Genomic DNA, 23,443 nt, shown 5'->3' on the forward strand with positions numbered 1-23,443 from the left:
TCCACAAAACTTGTTTGATGAAACTGGAAGAGATTTTTTTTTTGTATATGTAAAAAAAACCAGTTTGCTTCAAAACAGAAAAATAAATGCATTGTTTGTTTCAGTTTGCAAGAGGAAAAGAAAATTAAAGTGAAGCAGATCTTATGAAGATATTCATCACAGTAGAATGGCTAGCTATTTATCAACATTTTTCTTCAAATTATAAAATAGTAAAAGGGCACTGTAATTGTACTTTTTACACTTTCAAAAAGTCCTATGAGTTTATAAAACTCAAAATTCAGTTGTCAAAATTTACTATTCAAAATGATTTCTGGATAGGAAGAGAAAAAAAATATATCCTAGATTCCGTGGTGTCAAAGAATACCAGATTTTGCAATCATATTATTTTCATAATTTTAATCTATAAAACAAGGATTTTTTTTCACAACTTGGTAATACCTTGAGCTGTCCCTATCAGTTAGAAACAGAGTATTGTTTGTCTAATTCACATTTGTCTAATTAGCAGTGACTTGGGAGGAGTAAGGAGTCAGATTGATGGGAACAGGGTTGCTGGAAAGTCAGAGTGCAGTTCAGTCAATAACCTGGAAAGCTGTACGTCCATATTTGTTTTGTCAAGCTATTCCCACAGTCAAGATCTTCTGAAGCGATCCAATTATCAAATGAGCTCTCCAATTATCACCTAACCCAGTGGTGGCGAACCTATGGCACGGGTGCCAGAGGGGGCACTCAGAGCCCTCTCTGTGGGCATGCGCGCTGTCACCCCAGCCCTAAGCCTTCAGCTGGGTTTTATAAAACCTTTTCGCTTTAGGCCTCCGCTGCCGGGTGCAAAAAAAAAAGGTTCAATCAATCTATCAATTTCAACTTCTTGCGGAAAAAAAAAAGATCTTGCAAAGTTGGAATTGATTGTTTGAACTTTGTAGTCCCACCCAGTCTGCCGTTACCACCGCAGCCACGCCCACCCAATGGGCCACACACCCCCAATTGGCCACACCCAGCCAATGGGCCACACCCACCCGGCACCCGACGATGCATAAGTGGGTTTTGGGTTGCAGTTTGGGCACTCGGTCTCTAAAAGGTTCGCCATCACTGACCTAACCAATTAGATACTGGTACTCCTTGTCTTATGATTGTAATTCAACCCAAAAGTAAATTGTAAGTAATTGTGGTTGTACATTGAGGCAGCAGGTGACCAGGCTCACTTTTTTGACAATTTTGTGATGGTTGTTAAGTGACTGAAGCAGTTGTTAAGCAAATCAATTTTTCCCAATGGGTGTTTTTTTTTCTGGAAACCGTAAGTAAATGTCAGAAACCACCAACAAAGTCGCAAATCACAGTCATATGACCACAGGATGCTGCAAACAGCCATACAGGTCAGCAGGTTGCTAAACACCCAAACTGTAATCACATGACTCTGGGTTTGTATGCATATGTGTATGTGTGTACAAGCATTATCATAACTTTGAAATGGATTGTAAGTAGCTTTCGAGGGGTCTATTGTAACTTCAAAAATGGGTCATCAATAGCTTTTGAGGGTCAGTTGTAACTTTAAATGGTTGCTAAAGGCCCTCTTGTAAGCCAAGGACTACCTGTATTCATAATCTCTTAAACAGAAACTGTGTATTTTTTTCCCCTCACAAGAAGCAGAATTTTCAATGTTAGTAGTATAATGTTTGATTGTTCATTGTGCCTTTAGTGATATTTCATCATACTGGGATCGCTTCAGAAGATTTTGACTGTGGGAATAGCTTGACAGAACAAATATGGACGTACGGCTTTCCAGGTTATTGACTGAACTGCACTGTCTCTACCGCAACCCTGTTTCCATCAATCTGACTTCTTACTCCTCCCAAGTCACTGCTAGCTGCTCCTTCCTAGCAGTAATCTGTAGGCCGTGAACATGCCTGTCATTTTGCTGAACAACTAAGATTTGATGACTTTGGAGAGCTTCTGGAGATCAAGAGGAATGGAAGGAATTGTTTTTTTAAGCTTACACAGGTGATAACATTTTTGAGCTTTTATTACTCATTTTATGGTTTCTAATAATGTTATTACTAGTTTCATGTTTTTAACTGTCTGATGTTAGCAGCCTGATGTCTTTGAAAAAAGCAGAACACACGTGCTAACAAACAAATGAACAATCTTACCAGCCTTCCAAATGGATATCTAGTTAAATCTTATCAGTTTTACTAGGAAGGAAAAAAAAATCCCTAAGCATTAAGAAACCTTTCAGATTTTATTGGGGTTCAAGGTAACGTGGATTGTTTTGATCCACATTTCAAGACTTCCCAGTGAGACTTTTAAAATTTAATAATGACTATATAACCTTTCAATGTGCAATAATATACGGCACCAAATAATAAAAAGCAGTTCAAATTCCATATGGAACATTTTGCCTTATCTTTTCAATTCATAAATACATGTTAGTTTTTCTTCTGCAGTTTTAACAAGGACATGGTATATACCAAATAAATCCTGGTTTTCTGATTACCTGTATCCCACATCACATGTGTAAGATACATTAGAAAGGTACATCACACCATTCATGATATATTTTCCATTCTTTATTTCTTTTGGGAGGGGACATTGTACTAATTCACAAAACGGGGAAGAATGGTTCCATCTGCCGTTTGCTAGGCATGTTGCTTCTGCTTCACCCACTAAAACGTATCCTTCATCACATCTGTAGGTAGAAAAAAATAGGTATAAATATATTTTGGTACATGACTGTTTCACAGTATTTCTCCTGATGTATTAGTTCAATTTATCAAATGTAAAGCTGCAAGTGATTGGATCCAACAACCGGAGGATCCAACCGTTCCTGGTGCAAATGGCTTGGAAGACCTTTCTGAGGCTTGGATCCAGCCATCAAAGTTCCTTTCTGGGCGCAAACGGCTTGGAGCAATCCTCCAATGGCTGGATCCAACCTATGGAGGCATGCAGAAGCCCCCCCCCCGACCTCCGTTCCTGGCGCAAATGGCTTGGAAGACCCCTCCAAGGTTTGGATCCAGCCCTCGGAAGCTCCTTTCTTGGCGCAAACGGCTTGGAGCAGTCCTCCAATGCCTGGATCCAACCTACGGAGGCATGCAGAAGCTCCCCCTGACCTCCGTTTCTGGTGCAAACTGCTTGGAAGACCCCTCCGAGGCTTGGATCCAGCCCTCGGAAGCTCCTTTCTTGGCGCAAACGGCTTGGAGCAGTCCTCCAATGGCTGGATCCAACCTACGGAGACATGCAGAAGCCCCCCCCNACCCCTCCAAGGTTTGGATCCAGCCCTCGGAAGCTCCTTTCTTGGCGCAAACGGCTTGGAGCAGTCCTCCAATGCCTGGATTCAACCTACGGAGGCATGCAGAAGCTCCCCCTGACCTCCGTTTCTGGTGCAAACTGCTTGGAAGACCCCTCCGAGGCTTGGATCCAGCCCTCGGAAGCTCCTTTCTTGGCGCAAATGGCTTGGAGCAGTCCTCCAATGGCTGGATCCAACCTACAGAGACATGCAGAAGCCCCCCCCCCCCGACCTCCGTTCCTGGCGCAAATGGCTTGGAAGGCCCCTCCAAGGTTTGGATCCAGCCCTCGGAAGCTCCTTTCTGGGCACAAACGGCTTGAGGACTACCTGTGTTAATGTCCAGCTTCTTCCAAAATGCAAAATATGTGAATTGATAATTTCACAGAGAAAAGCAGATAGTTTTTTCAATAACAATATGCTCTTCAATATTTTCAGTACCGCAGCCCAATTCACCTCACAGATTTGTTGTGGAGAAAATAGGAGAGGAAGGTATATTGGATATATTCCCTGCCTTGAGTTATTTGTACACACAATAAAGGTGAGATATGATAAATAAATACTTTGTAGTATTTCTAATATAAATGCATCACATATTTTATTAATTTTTTTCCTAATGATTATTATATATATTTCCATATTTGTTGCCAAGTAATGAGATCCAGATATAATGATCTCCTACCTGAACATTACTTTACTACCAAATGTAAATCTGGAGCCATCAATCGCACCATTTTTAGGGAGGGGTGGAATACCACAGGAAATAGCTTGAAGAAAAAAAAAGATTAACACAATTATTTGGATTATGCAAAATTATGAAAAATATATTGCTATAGCATTGCTACACCCCCAAAAGGGAAATGGAAATCACGCTAAATGTCAGTATTAAATAGCTGGAGAACAGAAAAATCTTGTACTATTAGAAGGTAAATTTGGAACAAAAAGATATGTAGGTGGGACAGAAATTCAGAAAGAATTTTATTCTTATTGCATTTCTGGAATGCAACAGAGATGTCCAATATCCAATAGTTTTTACACAATTTCAGATATGCTGGTGCTCCACTACCATTTCATTGAATGACTTAGGAATATTTCCCTTTCCTTTATGAGAAGCAATGGCTGTACAGCCATCTTAAGTGTGAATTACTGATACGTCTGCAACAACTAAATAGTCACAATTGAAAACAGCACTGGAAGTCTCTATCAACAACAACATCTATTTAAGTTATAAACCCCAGTACTGGCATCTATGGAAGGAAATCTATGAACTCTTAAATATTATGTTTAGGAAAAAATTTTTCCTTATAAATAATATGTGAACTCCCTACCCCAGGCTGCCATGATTTCTATCTATACAATCATAATAAGTATTCAAAACATACCTTCACAGAACGGTATCAGATGGCTCCATTCCCCAGATTCCAAACATGTAACTTGACTCACTCCTTTTAGCTGGTAGCCCTTTTCACATGAAAACCTGATTTCGCTACCAACAGTGTAGCTGTCTCCATGCGACCGTCCATGTTCAGGATCTCCTGGGTGTTTGCATTTTACTGGTTCTTTGGAATCAGATACAAGGTAAAACAGAGCTTACTGACATCAGGTGTGGCTCATGTGCTTAAAAATGAAAACAAATCACGCAACATTGAAGTAGGCAACTTGGCAGGGTAAAAGCCCAGACAAAAAGCATGGGAATGCTCATCAAATCTTTGAGGAACAGTTTAGATCAACCTTTGAGTCATTGTTCATTATTTGGATTTATACCGCTACTGCAAGTTGGTCACCTTACATCATGAGAAATTTTATTTACTATTCTCAACGCTATTCTAGTGCTAGGCTACAAAACCAAGAAAGACAGTTATTTCTAAACAGTTTCCTTTATTACCTATATTACCAAACTAAAGCAACTACTTGCATCATTAAAGATATACTTCGAGAATGTCCAAACTAAAGCAGCTACTTGCATCATTAAAGATATACTTCGAGAACGTCTATCTTGAACCTCTTGCATTATTATTTTTTTTGCCTTTTTGCCAATTCTGGGTTATAGTGATAGCTATCTGTGTTAAATTTATGACAATTTTCCCAATCCAAGGGACAATTGAGAAGTTATCAGGTCTGAATTTGCTTGGAAACAGTGTTATTCATTACCCATTGCAAATATGATTTAATAGGCCATACCCTTTTAGAAAATTTTGATTTAGTTTCAAGATAAATATGGTTTAATGAAGTCTTAAGAAAATATTATTAATACAGATGTTACTCAATAAAACCTTTAAGCCAGCTCCATTCAAATCTTTTCCTGATTATTCAGTACTACAGATTTTGGGAGGCTGCTAATCTGGAATTTCAGTGATGGATTTTGATAGGAGGTCTAAAATATAGCTAAGGTTCTATAGAATACAAGCACTTTTTCCTATACACATCCAAACTGCTCTGCATTCCTGCTCTTTTACCTGCACATTTCTTTCCATCTCCAGTATATGGGTGAATGCAGGTACATAGGTAGGATCCATTTGTGTTAAGGCAAGAAGCATGGGAGTCACAGTCTGAACCAACTGCACATTCATCAACATCTAGAAACAAATATAGTATTTCATGTTACTAAGAAAATGTAACCCTCTTTCCCCTTACTTTCCTGTACTGCTTCCAACTGCCCCTGTATCTTTTTTCACTCCAAAATATCCTTCTAGTCTCCTGAAAGTCTCCCCCCCCCCTTCTCTTTTGCTGCTTCTTAAGCCTGGCACTCACAGAAAATACCAAATGCTGCTAACTTTTCTCTGTCACTCTCGGTAAACTTCAGTCGAACGATGTAGCTTGCCTTTTCCAATTCTCCCTTTGAACCAAACAGCATCTGAGTATGATTGCTCCCATTCATCCATTACTATCTTTTCCCTTTTCTCAGGAATTCTGGGAGTTGAAGTCCATGAGTCATAAAAGAGCCGAGGTTGCCTACCCCTGGCCTAGGCCATTCTGATTAAAATCCTGGCCTATCTTGTCTTTTTCTTATTCTCTGCAATGCCATGAATGTTGATGGCATTAGATTCAATAAATCATCTTGGTGTCATGGCCCCATCAGAGCCCGGTTTGAAGGAAGAGGAGTTGGACAGAGATGGCACATCTCCTTTGGCATGTTTGGAGAGGCCAGGGGCTGAGGACGATGCTGACTCCGGCCCCTCAGGCATTGAGGGAGGTGGTTGACCAGATGGAGAGCTGCCTGCCTGCACAGACTCAGGGGAGAAACGGCTGCTGACAGGCATTGGAGCTGATAAGCAGCAGATCTCCTCTGATGAGGAACAGCTGCCTCCTCCAATTGATCCGAGGGCAAGGAGAGCTAGGCAAGCCCAGAGAAGGGCTGCAAGGCTACTCGGGAGGAAGTCATCCCACCCCTCTTCACAAGGAACACCAGGAGTGGAGTAACTTAAGGAGAAGCCGTGGGGAGTTAGTCCTTTCCAGGAACAATTGTTCGCTTTGGCCTACACTTCCTCAGCTTTGACTCGTGCCTGTTGCTGTTTGCCTTGCCTCGCTTGGAAGATTGCTCTTCGCCTTTTGTTTTGGATCTTGCCCACAAGCAGTCTTGTGGGCTGCTTTTGGCTTTTGCTTCACTGTGGCCTTGGACATTTTCTTTGCCCTGAGGGCTGCTACTGTGATGGGCCTGGACTCTGCTTTGGGGACTGGACCTGGAACCTTGGATCTTGCCCTGTGCGCATGTTCCTACTCTGTGGGCTTTATTTGTAGGGGCTGTTGTTTGGGAGACTGAGGGCGAATGCCTTCATGGTAGGGTGGAGACTTCCCAGTTGTCGGAGGGCCGAAAGTAACTTATGACTGATTCTCAAAGTTAGGTCTGTCGAACCATCTCCACAGTTACATGATTGCAATTGGGGGCCTTGGTCCAACGAGCAAAGTCAATTGGGGAAGCCAGATCTGTTTAACGACCATGTGATTTACTTAAAAGATCATGTGATTTGCTTAATGGCCATTCTAAAATGGGCTATAAAATTGGGTCTGGTGATATGAATCCCGCATCACTTAGTGATCAAAATTGCAATTCCAATTGGGGTCATAAGCCAAGGACTAACTGTACCAGAACTTAGTGTTCTATTTCCAGGAATTAATTTTCTAGGAATGAGACTAGCTCTGTTCCCTTACAAAATATTAAAATGCTGATTATTTTAAGATCTGTTGAAAGCAATCTGTGGAAAAAATGTGGATGTCTGCATTTTTCTTTCCTTCTATACAAAGTACACATGGTGCTTTATAAGGGATATAATAAAATTTACAAGAAACTGCTGACCGAGGCAGATTCTGAGTGATGACAAAAATGCAAACAGACATTCTTTGTACTGTAAGCAATTCTTGAAAGTTATCTAACCAAGTTCTGTCAACAATGTAATTGACATATATAAACCTATATATGTGAAAGAAAAGCATGGACCACATACCTCCTCCTACCAGAAGAGTCCCAATCATTGGTGTTTTTTCCCCCTCTGACCTGAACCAATGCATCCCCCATCAGAGCAATAACTGGAAGATATTTCAACCTCACACATAACAATTTTATGTTCAAATCTGAAGGTTGAATCTCTACACCATGTTCTATTAAATGTGTACTCCACACACAGTAACAATTAAAATGTATAAGCCTAATTATTACAAAGTTTTATTTTTCTTATGATAAGATCACTGCTTTCCTTTTAAGTCACCAATTTCTAAATGTATGTAGGTAAAAGTAAAAGGTAAAGGAGTCCCTATGGATTTTAGTCTGCTAGTCATAGCTGACTTTAGAGGGCGGTGTTCATCTCCGTTTCAAGGCCATTAAGCCAATGCTGTCCGAAGATGTTCCTGCGGTCATGTGGCCACCATGCTGAGTGGACCGTGAGGTGAAACACAGAGCGCTCTTACCTTCCCAGCGAAATGGTACCTAATTATCTACTCACTTTTGCATGCTTTTGAACTGCTAGGTTGGCTGGAGCTAAATGTCTGTAGGGCAGAAGTGATTTTTTTAAACCTGTAGATTTAGCCTATGGGAACTGGCTGGTGCCTTCCTGAAAGATTTGATTGTTTTTGATTTCTAGGTAATTTACACATTTATATATGTGTAAATATATGTTTTAATGATTGTTGGTTTGATTTTGGACCATAAATTAATAAATAATGATTTCCCCTTTCTACCAGAATCTGAAGACCCACAAAACTATATATATGAACTATATGAACTTTAAACTCCTTTACAAGTTAAGTGTTTTTATAAATCCTATGGAACAGGTAGGACTCAAGCTATCTAAATAATATTTTTAGATTTTGGCTCTATGCTTAATTGACATATTACACATCTGAGTCTCAAGTGTAAGTCACAATAACATGTCATGCAACATGTCAGCACTGCACCACTTACATGAAGTGCATAATTCGTGTAGGGTTATGGTATGATGCAGATGATATATAGTACCCCGTTTTGCACAAGAAATGACGCTTGTTTGCCGGTGGTCACTCATAGTCACAAAAATGCTTAGAACTGGACAGGAAAGCATAGATTTAGCTTTTGATATTAAGCATGTGGTCTATGTGGACTTACCAAGACAAGATGGAGAAATAATATTCCAGCTTCCATTGTCCGTACACAGCATCCTTGAGTCTCCCAACAAGTAATAACCACTGTTGCACTGGTACGTTACAGAGCTTCCAGCAAAGAAATCCTCAGCAGAGTAAAACCCATTTTCTAAAGGTGGAGGTTCTCCACAACTAATTCCTGTACCCAAACAGTATATAAATATACATATAAACCTATTAGGGAATGAGACATATTTATTTAAACACTTCTTCAAATGGCTTTCATGAGCTTAGGTCCTAGTTCCTGGCAGCAATATAATTCTATTTTTAGTTATATTAATAATACAAATTTCAATAACTATGACTCTAGGCTAAAACCTAAAGAAGAAAGTGTGCTGTGTGTGTTTCTTTGCTTTTGGAACTTCATCTTCTGTACCGACTGTAGCCAAGCAGCAAGCACTATCAAAATTTGCTGCTAAAAACACATTAAAAAGAATGTGGAAACAGTCTCAACAAAACTTTAAAAAGCTACAATGGTCATGAAGAACACATCCAATAAGCACTCAACAATACAACATCTCATCTCATGCACCATCTAATGCAGGGGTGTCAAACTTGCAATATCACATGACATGTCGTGACATATCGCGACCTTTTTTCCATTGCCGGCAATGGGGTGGGCACGGTTTTGCCATGACACATCCGGCCCACGCAGCCAGCAGTTTGACATTCCTGATGTAATGCATACATACATATATGTATTTGCATACATAGGCAAATTTATTCTGTAAACTAACAATACATTTAGATTATATGAAAACAATCCAAAACAATATCTTGGGTGTCCCTAAGTAAGGGAGAATAAGGGAAGCATGGCTGAGTTGTGAATATTTACAGAAAAAAAAATCAAGTTTAAATCCTACAATTATGTACTCCTCATTCAGGTTCTTCATGTTGTACTAAATAAGCTATCTAGTTAAATCTCTAAATATTTCTAATTTCTTAAAGTAGGAAGTGTTTTACATTTCAATACTTCCATTCTGTACTTTTTTTTTTAAGCTTATGCCCAGGAACCTCTGAACAACAGTGCAGTATATCCTGAAGTTAAAACCGTTATAAAAATAGCTGCTTACTTTCACAATGTGGAAGAGGTTGTGCCCATTGTCCTAAATTTAGACAATGTAAGACAGAATTTCCCACTATGTGGAAACCTGAGTCACAGTAGAGAGAGATTTTTGATCCTGGCTTTAAAGTAGCTGATGAAGTTTTCAGGTGGGGAATGGATCCTTCTAAAGGTTGACAATCTGTGAACAAATCAACATATATGCACAATTTATATATAGTATCCCCGTAGAGCAACTGAACTATTTACAGTGGATTTTGCAGGCAACTGATCCAATTTCTGTGATAATAATTTGTGTGATGTAACTGTAATTTGCATACTGACTATGCAAATGATCTCATTTGACACAATTATGTACATCTTTACTTAACATATACATTCATGACTCACTCTTTGATTAGTCCATCAAATGCCAGTACATTGTACTGTCAAATCAACATTCCATTTTTTAGAGAAAGAAGATTCTGAGGATTGTATTTTATCCACGTGGTAAGGGAGAAAAAGGGAAGCATGGCTGAGTTGTGAATACTTACAAAAACAAATAAATAAATAAATAAAAATCAAGTTTAAATCCTGCAATGCTGTACTCCTCATTCAGGTTCTTCATATTGTACTAAATAAACTACCTGGTTAAATCTCTAAGTATTTCTAGGCTCTCTTAAAGTAAGAAGTGTTCTACATTTCAATACCGAAGTTAAAACAATGTTTATATTTAAAAATGACAAACCTCCCCAATAACAACAAAAATCAAATAGCGAATCAAGAAAAAATTGAATTATTGTTTCATGAAGGCCAAGAAATATTTCTCTTATGACCCAGTCCTAAATTTCAGGCTTTCAACATTCTTAATGCAGGAAACCATAAATATTTTGCTTGAGGTCCCAATGAACACTTATTACACAACACTGGAATTTGAGGAATTAAGACTGAATGTTCCAGTCATCGAATGATCAAGTGTATCCATGCAAGGTCATGGGGATAATTATATTTTTAGCCTCATGCCTCAGAACTAATACCAGTAATTTTTTTTAAAAAAAATTCTATGTACTATCAGGGAATTATTTCCCCTGATGCTCCTGTTCTGAGAACTCTCTGTGTAGTATAAGAATGTGGAATGACAGACAGAATTTCAGGATGAATTTTATAGTTAATAGGAACAATTGGAACAATAAAAACTTACTATGCTAGAATTTATTCTTGAACCACACTTCCATGAAATAGAAAATCATATTCATAATTTATGTTCTTTTAATTAATTTATTTGAAATTAAATAGCTTATTTCACAAACTTAAAAAACTTATTTCAACTAAGGTAAACATTTAGAACTTTACAGAGGAGCGAATTATATTAAAATGTTACTAGTAATACTTAGAATGTTTTTAAGCTGTTCCCTTACATATGTTAAAGTATGTTTCTAAAATATTAATAAATCTTCTTGCCCTTAACAGCTCTCTCTTCCTTCCATTTCTCTACTGTATAACATGACTGGTTTCTTGTTTCCATATGGAATATTGGCCAATCATTATGGTCTAATGAATTAAGAATGTATCCTAGAATAGGGGTCCTCAACCCCTGGGCAGTGGCCTGTTACCGGGTCGTGGTCTGTTCAGAACCGGGCCACGAAAACAGAGGGTGAGCACACTTGTGTCTGCAGCTCCACTTGCATGAATGGTGGGCATGCACGCTTGCGCGGAACTGTCCTCTCTCCCCCTCCCCCAGTCCTCAAAAAGGTTGGGGACCGCTGTCCTAGAATGTATGTATGCTCCTTGTTGCAAGAGAAAGTCAGCAATATCAACACTGTTGTTTTGCTCTTTCATAATACCTGCCTGTTGCAAGAGAAATAACTTTCATTACAGTGCCACAGTTTTTCTGAAATGTGATTTGAATGCAACTGTATGATACTTCTATTAAGGTTTTGAAAGAGAACAAAAAGTCTAACCAGCACAGAATTTGCTCCTGGGATCTATCTTCACTCTTCCGACAACCCCAGAAAGAAAATCTGGCCAAGCTAATACGTTGCCTTTCTGGAGATCCTCTGGGCAAGATGAAGCCAAGGATTTCACCTTAGAGTTCAAGAAAAAGAATAAGATACACACGTATTTGTTTGTGTTGTCACCAATTAGTTGGAAGCAAATGCAAAGTACAAAAAATAAAAACAAAATGCTCAGACAGAAACATTTTTTCCATTCAGACACCTTTGTAGCAGCTTTCAATCTCGGATATGCTTGAAAAACTCTAAAACTGAGAACAAGTTCCCTGATAAACGGACAGATTTTAATAAGAAAAATGGAGGATTGTCCTATTTATATATATACATAAAGATACCTACACATATAAAATTAATTTCATTTTAATAATTTATTATTTTAAAATGGCACAATTAGGGTTTTACAATGACCTTTGCTTTAAGTTTCTGCATGTATTATTTTAGAAAAAGATGAAAGATATAAAACTATATTATCATGAATCACTCTAATGTTTTACAAGAATGTTGTTTCTCTCACATATCTTAATTGAGTTCAAATCACTTGTTTGAGTTATACCTGCCTTTCTTCCAGAAGCTCAAGGCGCTTTAGTTAAACCCTTCTTCTCCATTTCCATTTCCCCCTTAAATAATAGGACTATAATTACTTGCTCCGATGCCATTTAATGAGAAGCCCCTTTATTGCTAAGAACTATATCAGTGGTGGCGAACCTATGGCATGGGTGCCAGAGGCGGCACTCAGAGCTCTCTCTGTGGGCACGCGGGCCGTCGCCCCAGTCCTAGGCCTTCAGCTGGGTTTTATAAAACCTTTTCGCTTTAGGCCTCCGCCGCCATGTGTAAAAAAAAAAAGGTTCAATCAATCAGTCAATTTCAACTTCTTGCGGAGAAAAAAAAGATCTTGCAAAGTTGGAATTGATTGATTGAACTTTTTAGTCCCACCCAGTCTGCCGTTACCACCGCAGCCAGGTCCAGCCAATAGGCCACACCCAGCCAATAGGCCACACCCACCCAGCACCCGACGATGCATAAGTGCGTTTTGAGTTGCAGTTTGGGCACTCGGTCTCTAAAAGGTTCGCCATCACTGAACTATATCAGTGACAGATTGCTTCTGGTCATGTCAAAGGAGCCACAGCTGATCTGGAAGCTACAGAAACTGGCAGATAATTTTCTGCCACAAGTGAATGTACAATTGAATGCTTCGTGAAAAGGAAAATAAATAAAAGAAAAAGCCCATTATTGTTCTGTTCAGAATGTTCACCATGAACACCTCCCTTTGAAGAATCTTCATGAATTGGTTTACTGATTATTCTGTATTTAGTTTTAGTTGTATATAATTCATATAGCTAAAAATTGGCTATTGGCACTTATGCTCTAATACTCTTCCTCCCATAGCAGACAGCTTTAATAAAGTGGAACTTTCAGTAAAAGCAAATTAGATTCAATATATTACCTGTTCAGGTGGCAGAGCATAACCCCAAATGTTCAGCTGGCTAATTGAACCAACAAAGGACTCAGCTGGATTAAAGCCTTCTCCTCTTTGATCTTGTTCCTGTCCAAGTACTAATGCACCTCCACCTATTTATAAAGAAAACAGAATAAGGAGCTAGCACATTTGATAACTGAGAACTTGAATTCAGCACTGTCATTCTAGGACAGTGATGGCGAACCTTTTAGAAACCGAATGCCCAAAAACCGCCTCGCCCCTACCCTGCCCCCGCCTCTCTTGCCCGCAGGGCCACCCACCACCTCCACGGCCCGCCACAACAGATCACCCAGGCGGCCCAGCAGTGTCATGGTGGCCATGCCCTCTGTCCATGCCCCACAGCATCATCTGAATGTGATGGGGCCCGAGGGCGGAGTCTTATCCCTGCTGCCCGGCTGCCATGTCCTTGGCTGCGCTGCTCCATGCAGACTGCACCCAGGGTGACTCTCCTCTGGGGGGGCTGCTGGTGAGGAGGGGGCCACAGGGGGTGGCGGGGCTGGGGTAACGGCGTGCGTGCGTGCCCACAGAGAGGGCTCTGAGTGCCGCCTTTGGCACCCGTGCCATAGGTTCGCCACCACTGTTCTAGGAGAAACCTCATATCACAAGGCAGATTGCTGGGGGGGGGCAGAATATAGGCACTGTATGTAAATATAAATGTCAAGCTCTTCACAGGTAGTTTTCATAATTCATTCATTTAATCATAGAAGTCCATGGGGAGAATAAGCAGGCCAAGAATGGAATTTTGTGATGCAAATTCCACCCTTTATGCCTGTGTCATTGCAGTATGAGAATGGAAAACTGGAGCTTGTGACATTACAACATATATTTGTTTATTTTGATGTAATCTGTAGTTGGGAATGGGTGCTTTCATGCATAATTATATAAACTTAGATGGATGTGTTGCAGTTTGAAATAGAAAAGATGGGATAACCATCTGTGTCTAGGCAGATAGCAAGTGCTACTCCCTTCTGCATCCAACAATGGATAAGTCTGAGTTGATTTCAGATACTACATTTTTAATACAGGTTCACTCACACAGATGCAAGGAATAAAGCTACTGATTATTATTATTGTACATAATGGTTGGCACTATATACTAGTACTAATATACTTTTAAATGATTCCTTAATATTGTTAGAATATTACTATGTTGTATAGGATGGGAATCTTACATCCCTTTAGTCAAATGTCTCAAAAGTCCCAAAATAACATGGCAAATAAATACAGTCAGATAAATAATGAAGGGAGACGTACCAGGGATTTCTGTTCCCACAGATAAGCCACTGCCTCCATCAGACAATTTTCCATCAATGTACACTCCCCAGGCTCCGTCTGCACTTGCCCAAGTTACAGCGATATGATGCCAATTGCCATCGTTCACAGACGGGCAATCTGTAATGCTTTCCTTCCCATTAACATACAGAACCCATCTGTATCAGAAGAGAAGAAAGAGAAATGGAAGTGACCTGCTTGAAACAGCTTAGCTGCATGCCAGATTTAATGCTCTAATGGGGACAAGACAAACAATAATTCGAAAGACTTCGGAGTGAATATAATCAAGCAAAAGTTGATGGCTGGCCTGAGCATTAGTTTCTGAACTTCAGTTGAAAAAGCAAAAGCAAAATAAAACAAAAAAGACCAAAGGGATTTGGGTGGGCCATGCAAGGTAGCGTTAAGTTATAAACTACAGTAGATTTCCCTCTATTGGAGGAATAGTTCACAAATCTATAGGCTCCTTTCTTGCTGAATATAGAATGTGTAATGCTCTATTGTGTAATTGAATACATGGAAAAACAAGCTCTAGAACAGTGGTTCTCAACCTTTTTAATGCCGCGACCCCCAACCGGTCATAAGTCGAGGACTAAACTGGTCGTAAGTCGAGGACTAAACCGGTCGTAAGTCGAGGACTANCCGCGCATGCGTGGTTCCGCCCCCTGCGCCGGCCGAGGCGTAGCTGGCAAGCGGCAGAGACGGAGCAGGCCGACCACCAGCTGGCCCAGCTCAAGGGAGGTAAGGCACCCGCCTGAAAAGGGGAAAAAAATGGCGGACAGCCTTGCTTGGCGACCCCCGTGAAATGGTCGATCGACCCCAAATGGGGTCACGACCCATAGGTTGAGAACCGCTGCTCTAGAAGTTAGGTGGATAAAGCAATAAAATACAGTTTGCCTCTCTTCCCCAAGCCTATGAACTGGAAGCTGTAGCTACTTCATATACCCATTGTAATCTGTAATCAAGAATGCATTGTCACTTCCATTTTCCACTGCATAAGAAATTGGAGTCCCATAATTTGTAGTATCGGAGGATTTCATCCAAAATGCACATGTGATCTCACTGAGTGAGGGGAGAACACCATCAAGCAAAACGTAGCCATAGATTCCAGAGACTTCGAAATCCAGATTAAATCCAGAAGACTGCTCTGCAACAGACAGGAAAAATGTTTAGTCCTTTGACAGGTCAATAGCACAATACCTAATATTGCTCCATAAGAACGTGTACAATCCAAATTTCCAAGATCAGCCCTTCAAGTCCCAAATTGTGTCTCTAATGCTATCCTGAGGCTTCATGAAAGTTGACGCAAGAATGGGGGGGGGATCATACTCTACAACTGGCTCAAAATATCTCCCCCCCCCTTCGTCTTGCTGCATTAACTATGAGGGATGATTTTCAATCCACATGGAAAGAGGCAGTGGCAACTAAAATCTCATCCTTGGGCTTCTCTCTTGGTCTTGCCCTCAGCATGGGATATAATCAGGCCAAAGCACTCATTAACTAGCATACAGGTAGTCCTTGACTTACAACCACAATGGAGCCTCACATTTCTGTTGCTGAGTGAATTTTGCTCCATTTTAAGACCTTTCTTGCCACAGTTGTTAAGTGAATCACTACAATTGTTAAATTAATAACATTAATTGAAGTGCAATCCAACTTCCCCGTTGACTTTGCTTGTCAGGTCCTAAAAGGGGATCATGTGGTCCCGGGACACTATAACAGTCATAAACATTTGCCAAGTGTCTGAATATTGATCACGTGACCACGGGGCTGCTACAACTGTCGCAAGTGTGAAAATTGTCATAAGTCACTTTTTTTTTAAAGAGCCGTTGTAACTTTGAACGGTCACTAAATGAACTGTTGTAAGTTGAGGAACTACCTGTACAGCAGAAACAGAACATCAGTCGGATCTAGCCAGGATCCCAACTTGTATTGCCAGTGAATACAGGTACTCTTTCCCTTAAAAAGTTAAAGGAGTCCCTGCGGATTTTATTCTGCTGGCCATTGCTGATTATAGGGTAATTAAACTTAATTAAACTCAAAGTACTTTAACATTGGAGGGCCTTTATTTTGCACAATCCTATGCTCTCAACTCCGCTGCCCTTGAGTGCTGATATAGGAAGATTTCTTACTTGGAGAAACAATGCCCCTGTGTCTCTGGACATAAAGAAACGACAGACCATGTATTCTCCAGCAGCACCCGTACCGCAGAGACATTCTGTAACCTCATCTCACCACTACTGCATAAATACCCAGAAGGCACAGGAAAAGTCTATACCTCCCTTCTTTTAGATACCAACCCTGCTATAAGGTATAATCTTCCACATACTAACCTTTAATGCTCTCCTATAACTATCTAATTCACCTACACCTTTTCTTAGATTCTTTTAGACGTTGGTTCTAAGAAAATACTAAGCATCGTGTTTCGGTAAACATGATTTATATAGAAAACGTCCAATGTAAAATATCCACTGTTCTTCTATCTAAAGACACCTGAGTCTTAGAAGGTATACCATATAATTGGACAGTTAACCCTGATGGATGAATATGCATCCATATGCATATCCATATGCACTCAAATCTCTAGTGTTGTTATGTTGTGATGTTAACATTCTTTAGCGCACAGCATTACCATCCGGCAACTAAAATTTTTGAACTTGCTCTTTATTTTATTTTTTTACATTTGCTTCATCTTGTATTCAAGTGTTAAGCAAACCTCTCTCTTCAGTTTACTACAGACAAAAGCAGAGCTTGGGCAGAATCTATAGTTCGGTAAGGAAAATTAAGTTAAATTAAAATCAACATATCTTTGAATTCCAATGGATTCCAACTCATTTATGAAACAAAATATTTTATGACAGCAAATTAGAGATTTCGTTACCCATTCAAAATACCACTAAAAGTGGTAGAAGGAAATTGACATGCTTTAGTGATGAGAAAATTTACTATATTGATAATAAACTCTTCTCTTCTCCAGAGCCAAGACATACTGTATTGTTTACAACTGATAGATTGTCTACAGCCAGTGTTGACTCTTAACAACCACGCGGATTGATTTTCTGCATGACTTTATTTTTAATATTTCTAAACATTAAAGTATTTGGTTTAAAAACTGAAAATCATATACCATTTCTAATAATTTGCTAACTGGCCACAAAGGTTGCTACAATACTTTAGCACAAAGCAAGGAATGAAGAAATCTTTTCCAGTTGATTAACAAGTACTTGAAGAACACAGAAGAAATACTCTATAACTTTGTAGAAAATGAAATTGAAGTTTAGGGAATAGTAAGATTCTAAATATTATTGTTTATTTAAATTTAGTGGCCACCCAACTCAAGTGCATTCTGGATAGCATTCAAAATATATTTTTTCAGTGTCTTATTTTTATATATTATTGGTTTATAATTGAACTTATAATAATAAGTCCAATATTGACTTGCCATGGTGCCGCAGTGGTTAGAATGCAGTATAATTGCAAGCTAATTTTGCTGACTGCCAGCAGTTTGATTCTCACAAGCTCAAGGTTGACTCAGCCTCTCATCCTTCCAAGGTCGGTAAAATGGGGACCTAGATTGTTGGGGGCAATATGCTGACTCTGTAAACCACTTAGGGCTGTGAAGCAGTATATAAGTCTAAGTGCTATTGCTATTGAATTATTGTATTTACAGGTAATCCTCAAGTTACGAATGGAATGGAGCCTGCCTTGAACGCAATTCACTCCCAGCTTTTGCCCATGCATTTGCTAATTTAACGCGTGGGCAAATGCGCAGCTCATTAAGTGAACATGAGTATCTCAGGGTGGGGAAGGCCATGGGGAGGCCTAGTGATGGAACAGGCCATCTGCTTCAGATCATCCAAGCCCCCCCCCCCCCGAGTTACCTCATGCTCCTTCCCCTGTGATCCCCACAATTGCTCCTCCACCGGGTCATTTACCTTGTGAAGATCTGTCTCCTCTCCAGCCTCTTTGTTTCTTTCTCTGATCCCAGCAAGAGCAGAGGGAAGCCTCTGTTCTGGGCCTCAGGAGGCCTAGAGGCCCCTGAGGCCCAGAACAGACCTCTGGAAGCACCTGGCTGCTGCCCGAGGCCTCCAAGGCCTGGAGGAGGCCTCCAAGGGCCAGAATGGCCCTCCGAAGGCCCGTGGAAGCATCTTCCAGCCTCCTTTCTTGTCAGTAGCAGCCCAGAAAAGGCCTCAAATGTCTGGAAAGTCTGCGGAAGCGTCCCCTGGCCTCCTTTCTGGGTGGCAGCAGCCTGGAAAAGGCCTCCGACACCTGGATCGGGCCTCCGGAGGTCCGCAGAAGACTCTCCTGGCCTCCTTTCCGGGCAGCAGCGACCTGAAAAAGGCCTTTGACACCCAGATCGGGCTTCCGGAGGCATGCAGAAGTCTACCCTGGCTTTGGTTCCTTTCTCTGTTGCAGAGAACAGAGGCCTAAAGTACCATGAAATCACGCGAGATCTTGCGTTACTTTAGGGCTCCATTCTCTGCAAATGCACTGTAGTCCTGGAACAGCCAAGAAAGCTCAGGATCTCATTCTTTGCAAGGTATCCAAGGCCTAGTTGCACGGGTCGGCAACCCACGGCTCTGGAGCCGCATGTGGCTCTTTGAGCTTTCTCCTGCGGCTCCCAGCTTCCTCCGCTGTTCTCAGACAAGCTGATAAGCTTTTTGGGCAGGGCTCCTGCCTTTGCTGCATCTCAGCAGGAAGCAGCAGCTCTCTCTCTCTCTCTCTCTCTCACACACACACACTGAGTGGGGGAAGAGGACTGGCAGACCAAGGGCAGGAAAGAGCCAGCCCAATAAGAATGTGTGTCAGCTTGTCGGAGAACAGTGTGAAGTCAGCTTGCCAGGTGAGCACAAGATCGGAGAGAGGGAGAGAGAGGGGGGAGAGAGGGAGAGAGAGAGAGGGAGGAAGAGGGAGAGAGAGAGAGAGAGAACTCACGCACAGCAGCCTCTATTTCTTTTTAATTAAACTCTTCAATCAAGCTCCACCCCCAATTGTGCGTGTAAGTTTTGCGGCTCCCAGTGTTTTCTTTTCTCTGGGAAACGGGTCCAAGTGGCTCTTTGAGTGTTTAAGGTTGCCAACACCTGGCCTAGGGAGACCTGGGGCAGAGGAGAGGGAAGGAATAGCCAGGGTGAATGTTACAGTGCCACTGCGGCCGTTCCTAAGGGTGAACGACTACCATGGTGCAGCAACATTCGTAATTTTGGGGCTTTTTTGTAAACACTAGGGGGCGCATATTGCATAACTTCGAATGTTTGCTAAAGGAATGCTCATAACTTGGGGATTACCTGTACTGTATACTGCGGTTTGCAAAGTCTATATTCATGGGAGTCATCTGCTTTCAGTTCAAGTCTGCAGAATTGTTGCCAAGATAAATTTGCTATTGTTTGCTAATACTTTGATCCTGGGTACCTGTTTCACACCTGCTGCCTGTAAAGCCAGGAGGACATTTACAAACGTACGAGTTCAAGGCATCCATACATGTTCCTTGATTTTCACAGGGATTGGATTCACATTCATTGGTGTTCACTTCACATTGGGGCCCTGTATAACCTGTCACACAGTGACACCTTTGAGAAGACAAAATGAAAGAATTCTCTTTACTACAGTTTGAACAATTACATTCTAGCTGTCTTAAATACAGAGTAAGTTACTTAAGTGAAATGAAGAACTAATACGAGGGTAAGTGGAAAGCCTAAGTATGTAAGAAGTTGAAAAAAAAAAAAAGATCGATTGTGGAGTCTGAATTTGAAATGCTTACAAGTTCTGAAAATTCTGGATGTTGTTTATTTTTGCAACCCTAAAGAATGTTGGAAAGACATTGCACAAAGCGGCCGAAGAGCCTGTCTTGCCTATCTGTCTGTTAATAGGATAACTCTCTGAAAGCAAAACAGAATTGGACCAAATATGATGTGGAGAAAAAGCTGGCAAAAGAAAGACTGAGTTAAAAATGGCTGAACCCCCCAGCCAAGGACTATGGAGAGAGAGAAAAAAATCCAGAATAAAACCCCCCAAATGCATTTCTGGGGAAGAGACAGTTAGGCTGCCGTTAAACTTTTTAACCCAATTACTGTATATGGAAGTAATCTGTGACTGGCATGACATGTAAGCTAGAGTAAATAAATAAAAAGTGAAAATACAATAACCTAGAGTGCCAAAAAGATTGGATGGAAAAAAGAATGTAGACCACAGTCAGTAGAGCCTGTAAACTCCATCTATAGCACTGGACAGTGTTATAGATATGTCTACTTATAGAAGTAGATACTTCTAAGCAGTGCTTTTTTTCTAAAAAAAAAAAAAAAAAAAGGTGCCAGAATTCACACACGTCATATAACCCCGCCTTGCCTACCCTACAAGGTTCCATCCAAAAATGGTGCTGGAACTCCGTTCTGGGCGTTCTATGAGAGAAAAAAAGCCCTGCTTCTAAGACAAAAGGAAAAGTTCATAAAGTTTAAAGGAGAGAGGTAAGATTCTAAAAGCAGTGATTCTGTTATATTTTGGGCCTTAAGGGATTGCTATTTTGGTTCCTTAGCAAGCAATCAAGTGGGAAAACAAATAAATACACCGTATTTGCATGATTAAACCTTTATATATTTTCAAAGCTATATACATACATCTCTTTACCTATAACCATTGATTCCATCTTTGCATGTGGCTCCATTTTTACAAGGCCTACTGAGACATTCGTTAATGTTTTTTTCACACAGAGCACCAATAAATCCAGGCAAGCACTTGCAATGGAAACCTGCAACCTGATCTTCACAGGTAGCTTTGTTGAAGCAGGGATTTGAAAGACATTCATTTACCTCTGCCTCACAGTGAGTGCCTGAGAAAGAAGAAAGGAATAAAGATGTTATCAGCATCAGGCAATTTCTGAACTTTATAGACTCTGGGAACATTAAAAAGAATGAAGATTAAAAAAAAAGTTAATAAGTCAAATACATTTTTTTAAACAAAACATAATGTAGGTCAATGGTGGCGAACCTATGGCACACGTGCCAGAGGCGGCACTCAGAACCCTCTCTGTGGGCACGCGTGCCATTGCCCCAGCCCCGCCTCCCCCTGTGGCCCCCTCCTCACCAGCAGCCTCCCTGGAGGAGAATCGCCCCTGGGTGCGGCCCACACGAAGCAGCGCAGCCAAGGACATAGCCGGGCAGCAGGGACACGACTCCGCCCTCGCACCCCATAGTGTGCAGATGCTGCTGCGGGGTGTGGGCGGAGGGCGTGGCTGCCATGGTGCTGCAGGGCTGCCTGGGTGATCTGCTGCGGGCCATGGAGGCGGTGCGTGTCCCTGCAGGTGGGCAGGGCAGGAGGCGGGTGGGGGCAGAGCAGGCAGGGTGGGAGGCAGAGCGGGGGCGGGCGTTTTTTGGGCACTCAGTCTCTAAAAGGTTCGCCATCACTGATGTAGGTATTCAATACAATGAATTTTCTGGAGATTAAAGTATCAACTTTGTTAATGTATTAGACTAATTGCTGAAAAATATTGTCCTTTTTTTTCCAATGTCACAAACTTCTCATTTATCCTGATGAGGGAAGTCACACATGATAACACCTAACTATGTGATCCTTTTTTTTAACTGGAAAGTTAAACTTTCCTCTTTTTTTTTAAGATCTTGCAAGCAATACAAAACATCTTGAGAGCTATATGAAATATTAGAAGAGGGTCGTCAATAAAACGGACCAACCTGTGAAGCCTTCTGGACACAAGCAACGGTAAGAGTTAATATCATCAACACAGACCGCTTTATTCAGACAAGGATTTGAATGGCATTCATTTACATCTTCTTCACACAGTAAGCCTTCAAGTAATAGATTACAGAGAACATTAATAGTATACACATGCAGATTTACAAGTTCACACAATGGACTGACACATGGAAGATACAATCCTAAAAACAGCCAGGTTATAAATTTCCAGCACAGCAGTTAATAATAAATTTTCAACCTTATTCATTAGACATAAACATTCTTGTTTCTGTGCTCTAGCTGCAGTTCCATTTCTTTCACGGCACCTGACCTTTGGAACATCATTAACCCCCCTCCCCAAATTCATATGGCTCCCACCCGGGCCCTACTTAAACAATCCCTTAAAACCTGGCCTAGGGCCAGAGTGGTTAATAGATCCCTTGTGTGAAATTGGGGTTTCCTGAGTAATGGTTGTATTTTTCCAGTCTTTTATTTTTGGTTTGGACAATGGAATTTTTTGTTTTAATCTTTGCTTTTTTTATTGTTGTATTTTGCAAGTTGCCCAGTCATAAAAGATCGGAGGGGCCTATAAATTCAATAACTAAATAAATAAACAGCTCTTTCCATTCATGTTACTAATTTGGAAATAAGAGTCCACCATCCTATCTACATTATAAGCTTTTCTAATTAGGAAAATTGCAAGCAGAAGCTGGTATTGTTGTCAATTACAGGATTTCTGTATTGAATGAAATAATGTAGATTTTAATGGACCATGTCCTTCAGCTTTCATCAAGAGGACATAGACTCATTTACCAAGTGTGGACACAATCCAGAACTATGGTTTATTACTGCAGCAAAAAATCCAAACAAATAGATGAAAGAATCCAGCTAGTCACCTTAAAAATAATCTGTACCAAGCTTCCTCTATTTATTTCATTTCCTTTTTCTTTTTAATGGTAAACCACCATCTTGCCCTAGGTGCATAATAATTACATTTTGTCTACTGAATTTAACAAACATTGTAGGAGAAGACCCACACAATTCTGATACGATCAAATGATGACATTTATCCAGTG

The 23,443-nt window shown here is 40.7% G+C and overlaps 1 protein-coding gene across 1 annotated transcript in view; it reads right to left on the minus strand.

Moving 5' to 3' along the window:
• SVEP1 (sushi, von Willebrand factor type A, EGF and pentraxin domain containing 1) overlaps window positions 1-23,443 on the minus strand; it is a gene marked incomplete at its 5' end in the record, with an annotated part of 84,112 nt that overhangs the window by 31,757 nt on the left and 28,912 nt on the right. The window contains 13 exon segments of the mRNA XM_029284732.1: window positions 2,489-2,680; window positions 3,957-4,041; window positions 4,657-4,833; window positions 5,731-5,850; window positions 8,850-9,023; window positions 9,958-10,128; window positions 11,888-12,011; window positions 13,383-13,507; window positions 14,670-14,845; window positions 15,630-15,831; window positions 20,094-20,251; window positions 21,306-21,507; window positions 22,367-22,480. Coding sequence (XP_029140565.1) covers window positions 2,489-2,680; window positions 3,957-4,041; window positions 4,657-4,833; window positions 5,731-5,850; window positions 8,850-9,023; window positions 9,958-10,128; window positions 11,888-12,011; window positions 13,383-13,507; window positions 14,670-14,845; window positions 15,630-15,831; window positions 20,094-20,251; window positions 21,306-21,507; window positions 22,367-22,480 — 2,020 coding nt within the window.

Source organism: Protobothrops mucrosquamatus, unplaced genomic scaffold, assembly GCF_001527695.2.
Source record: "Protobothrops mucrosquamatus isolate PMUCROS unplaced genomic scaffold, P.Mucros_1.0 scaffold874, whole genome shotgun sequence".
Taxonomy (NCBI): Eukaryota; Metazoa; Chordata; class Lepidosauria; order Squamata; family Viperidae; genus Protobothrops; species Protobothrops mucrosquamatus.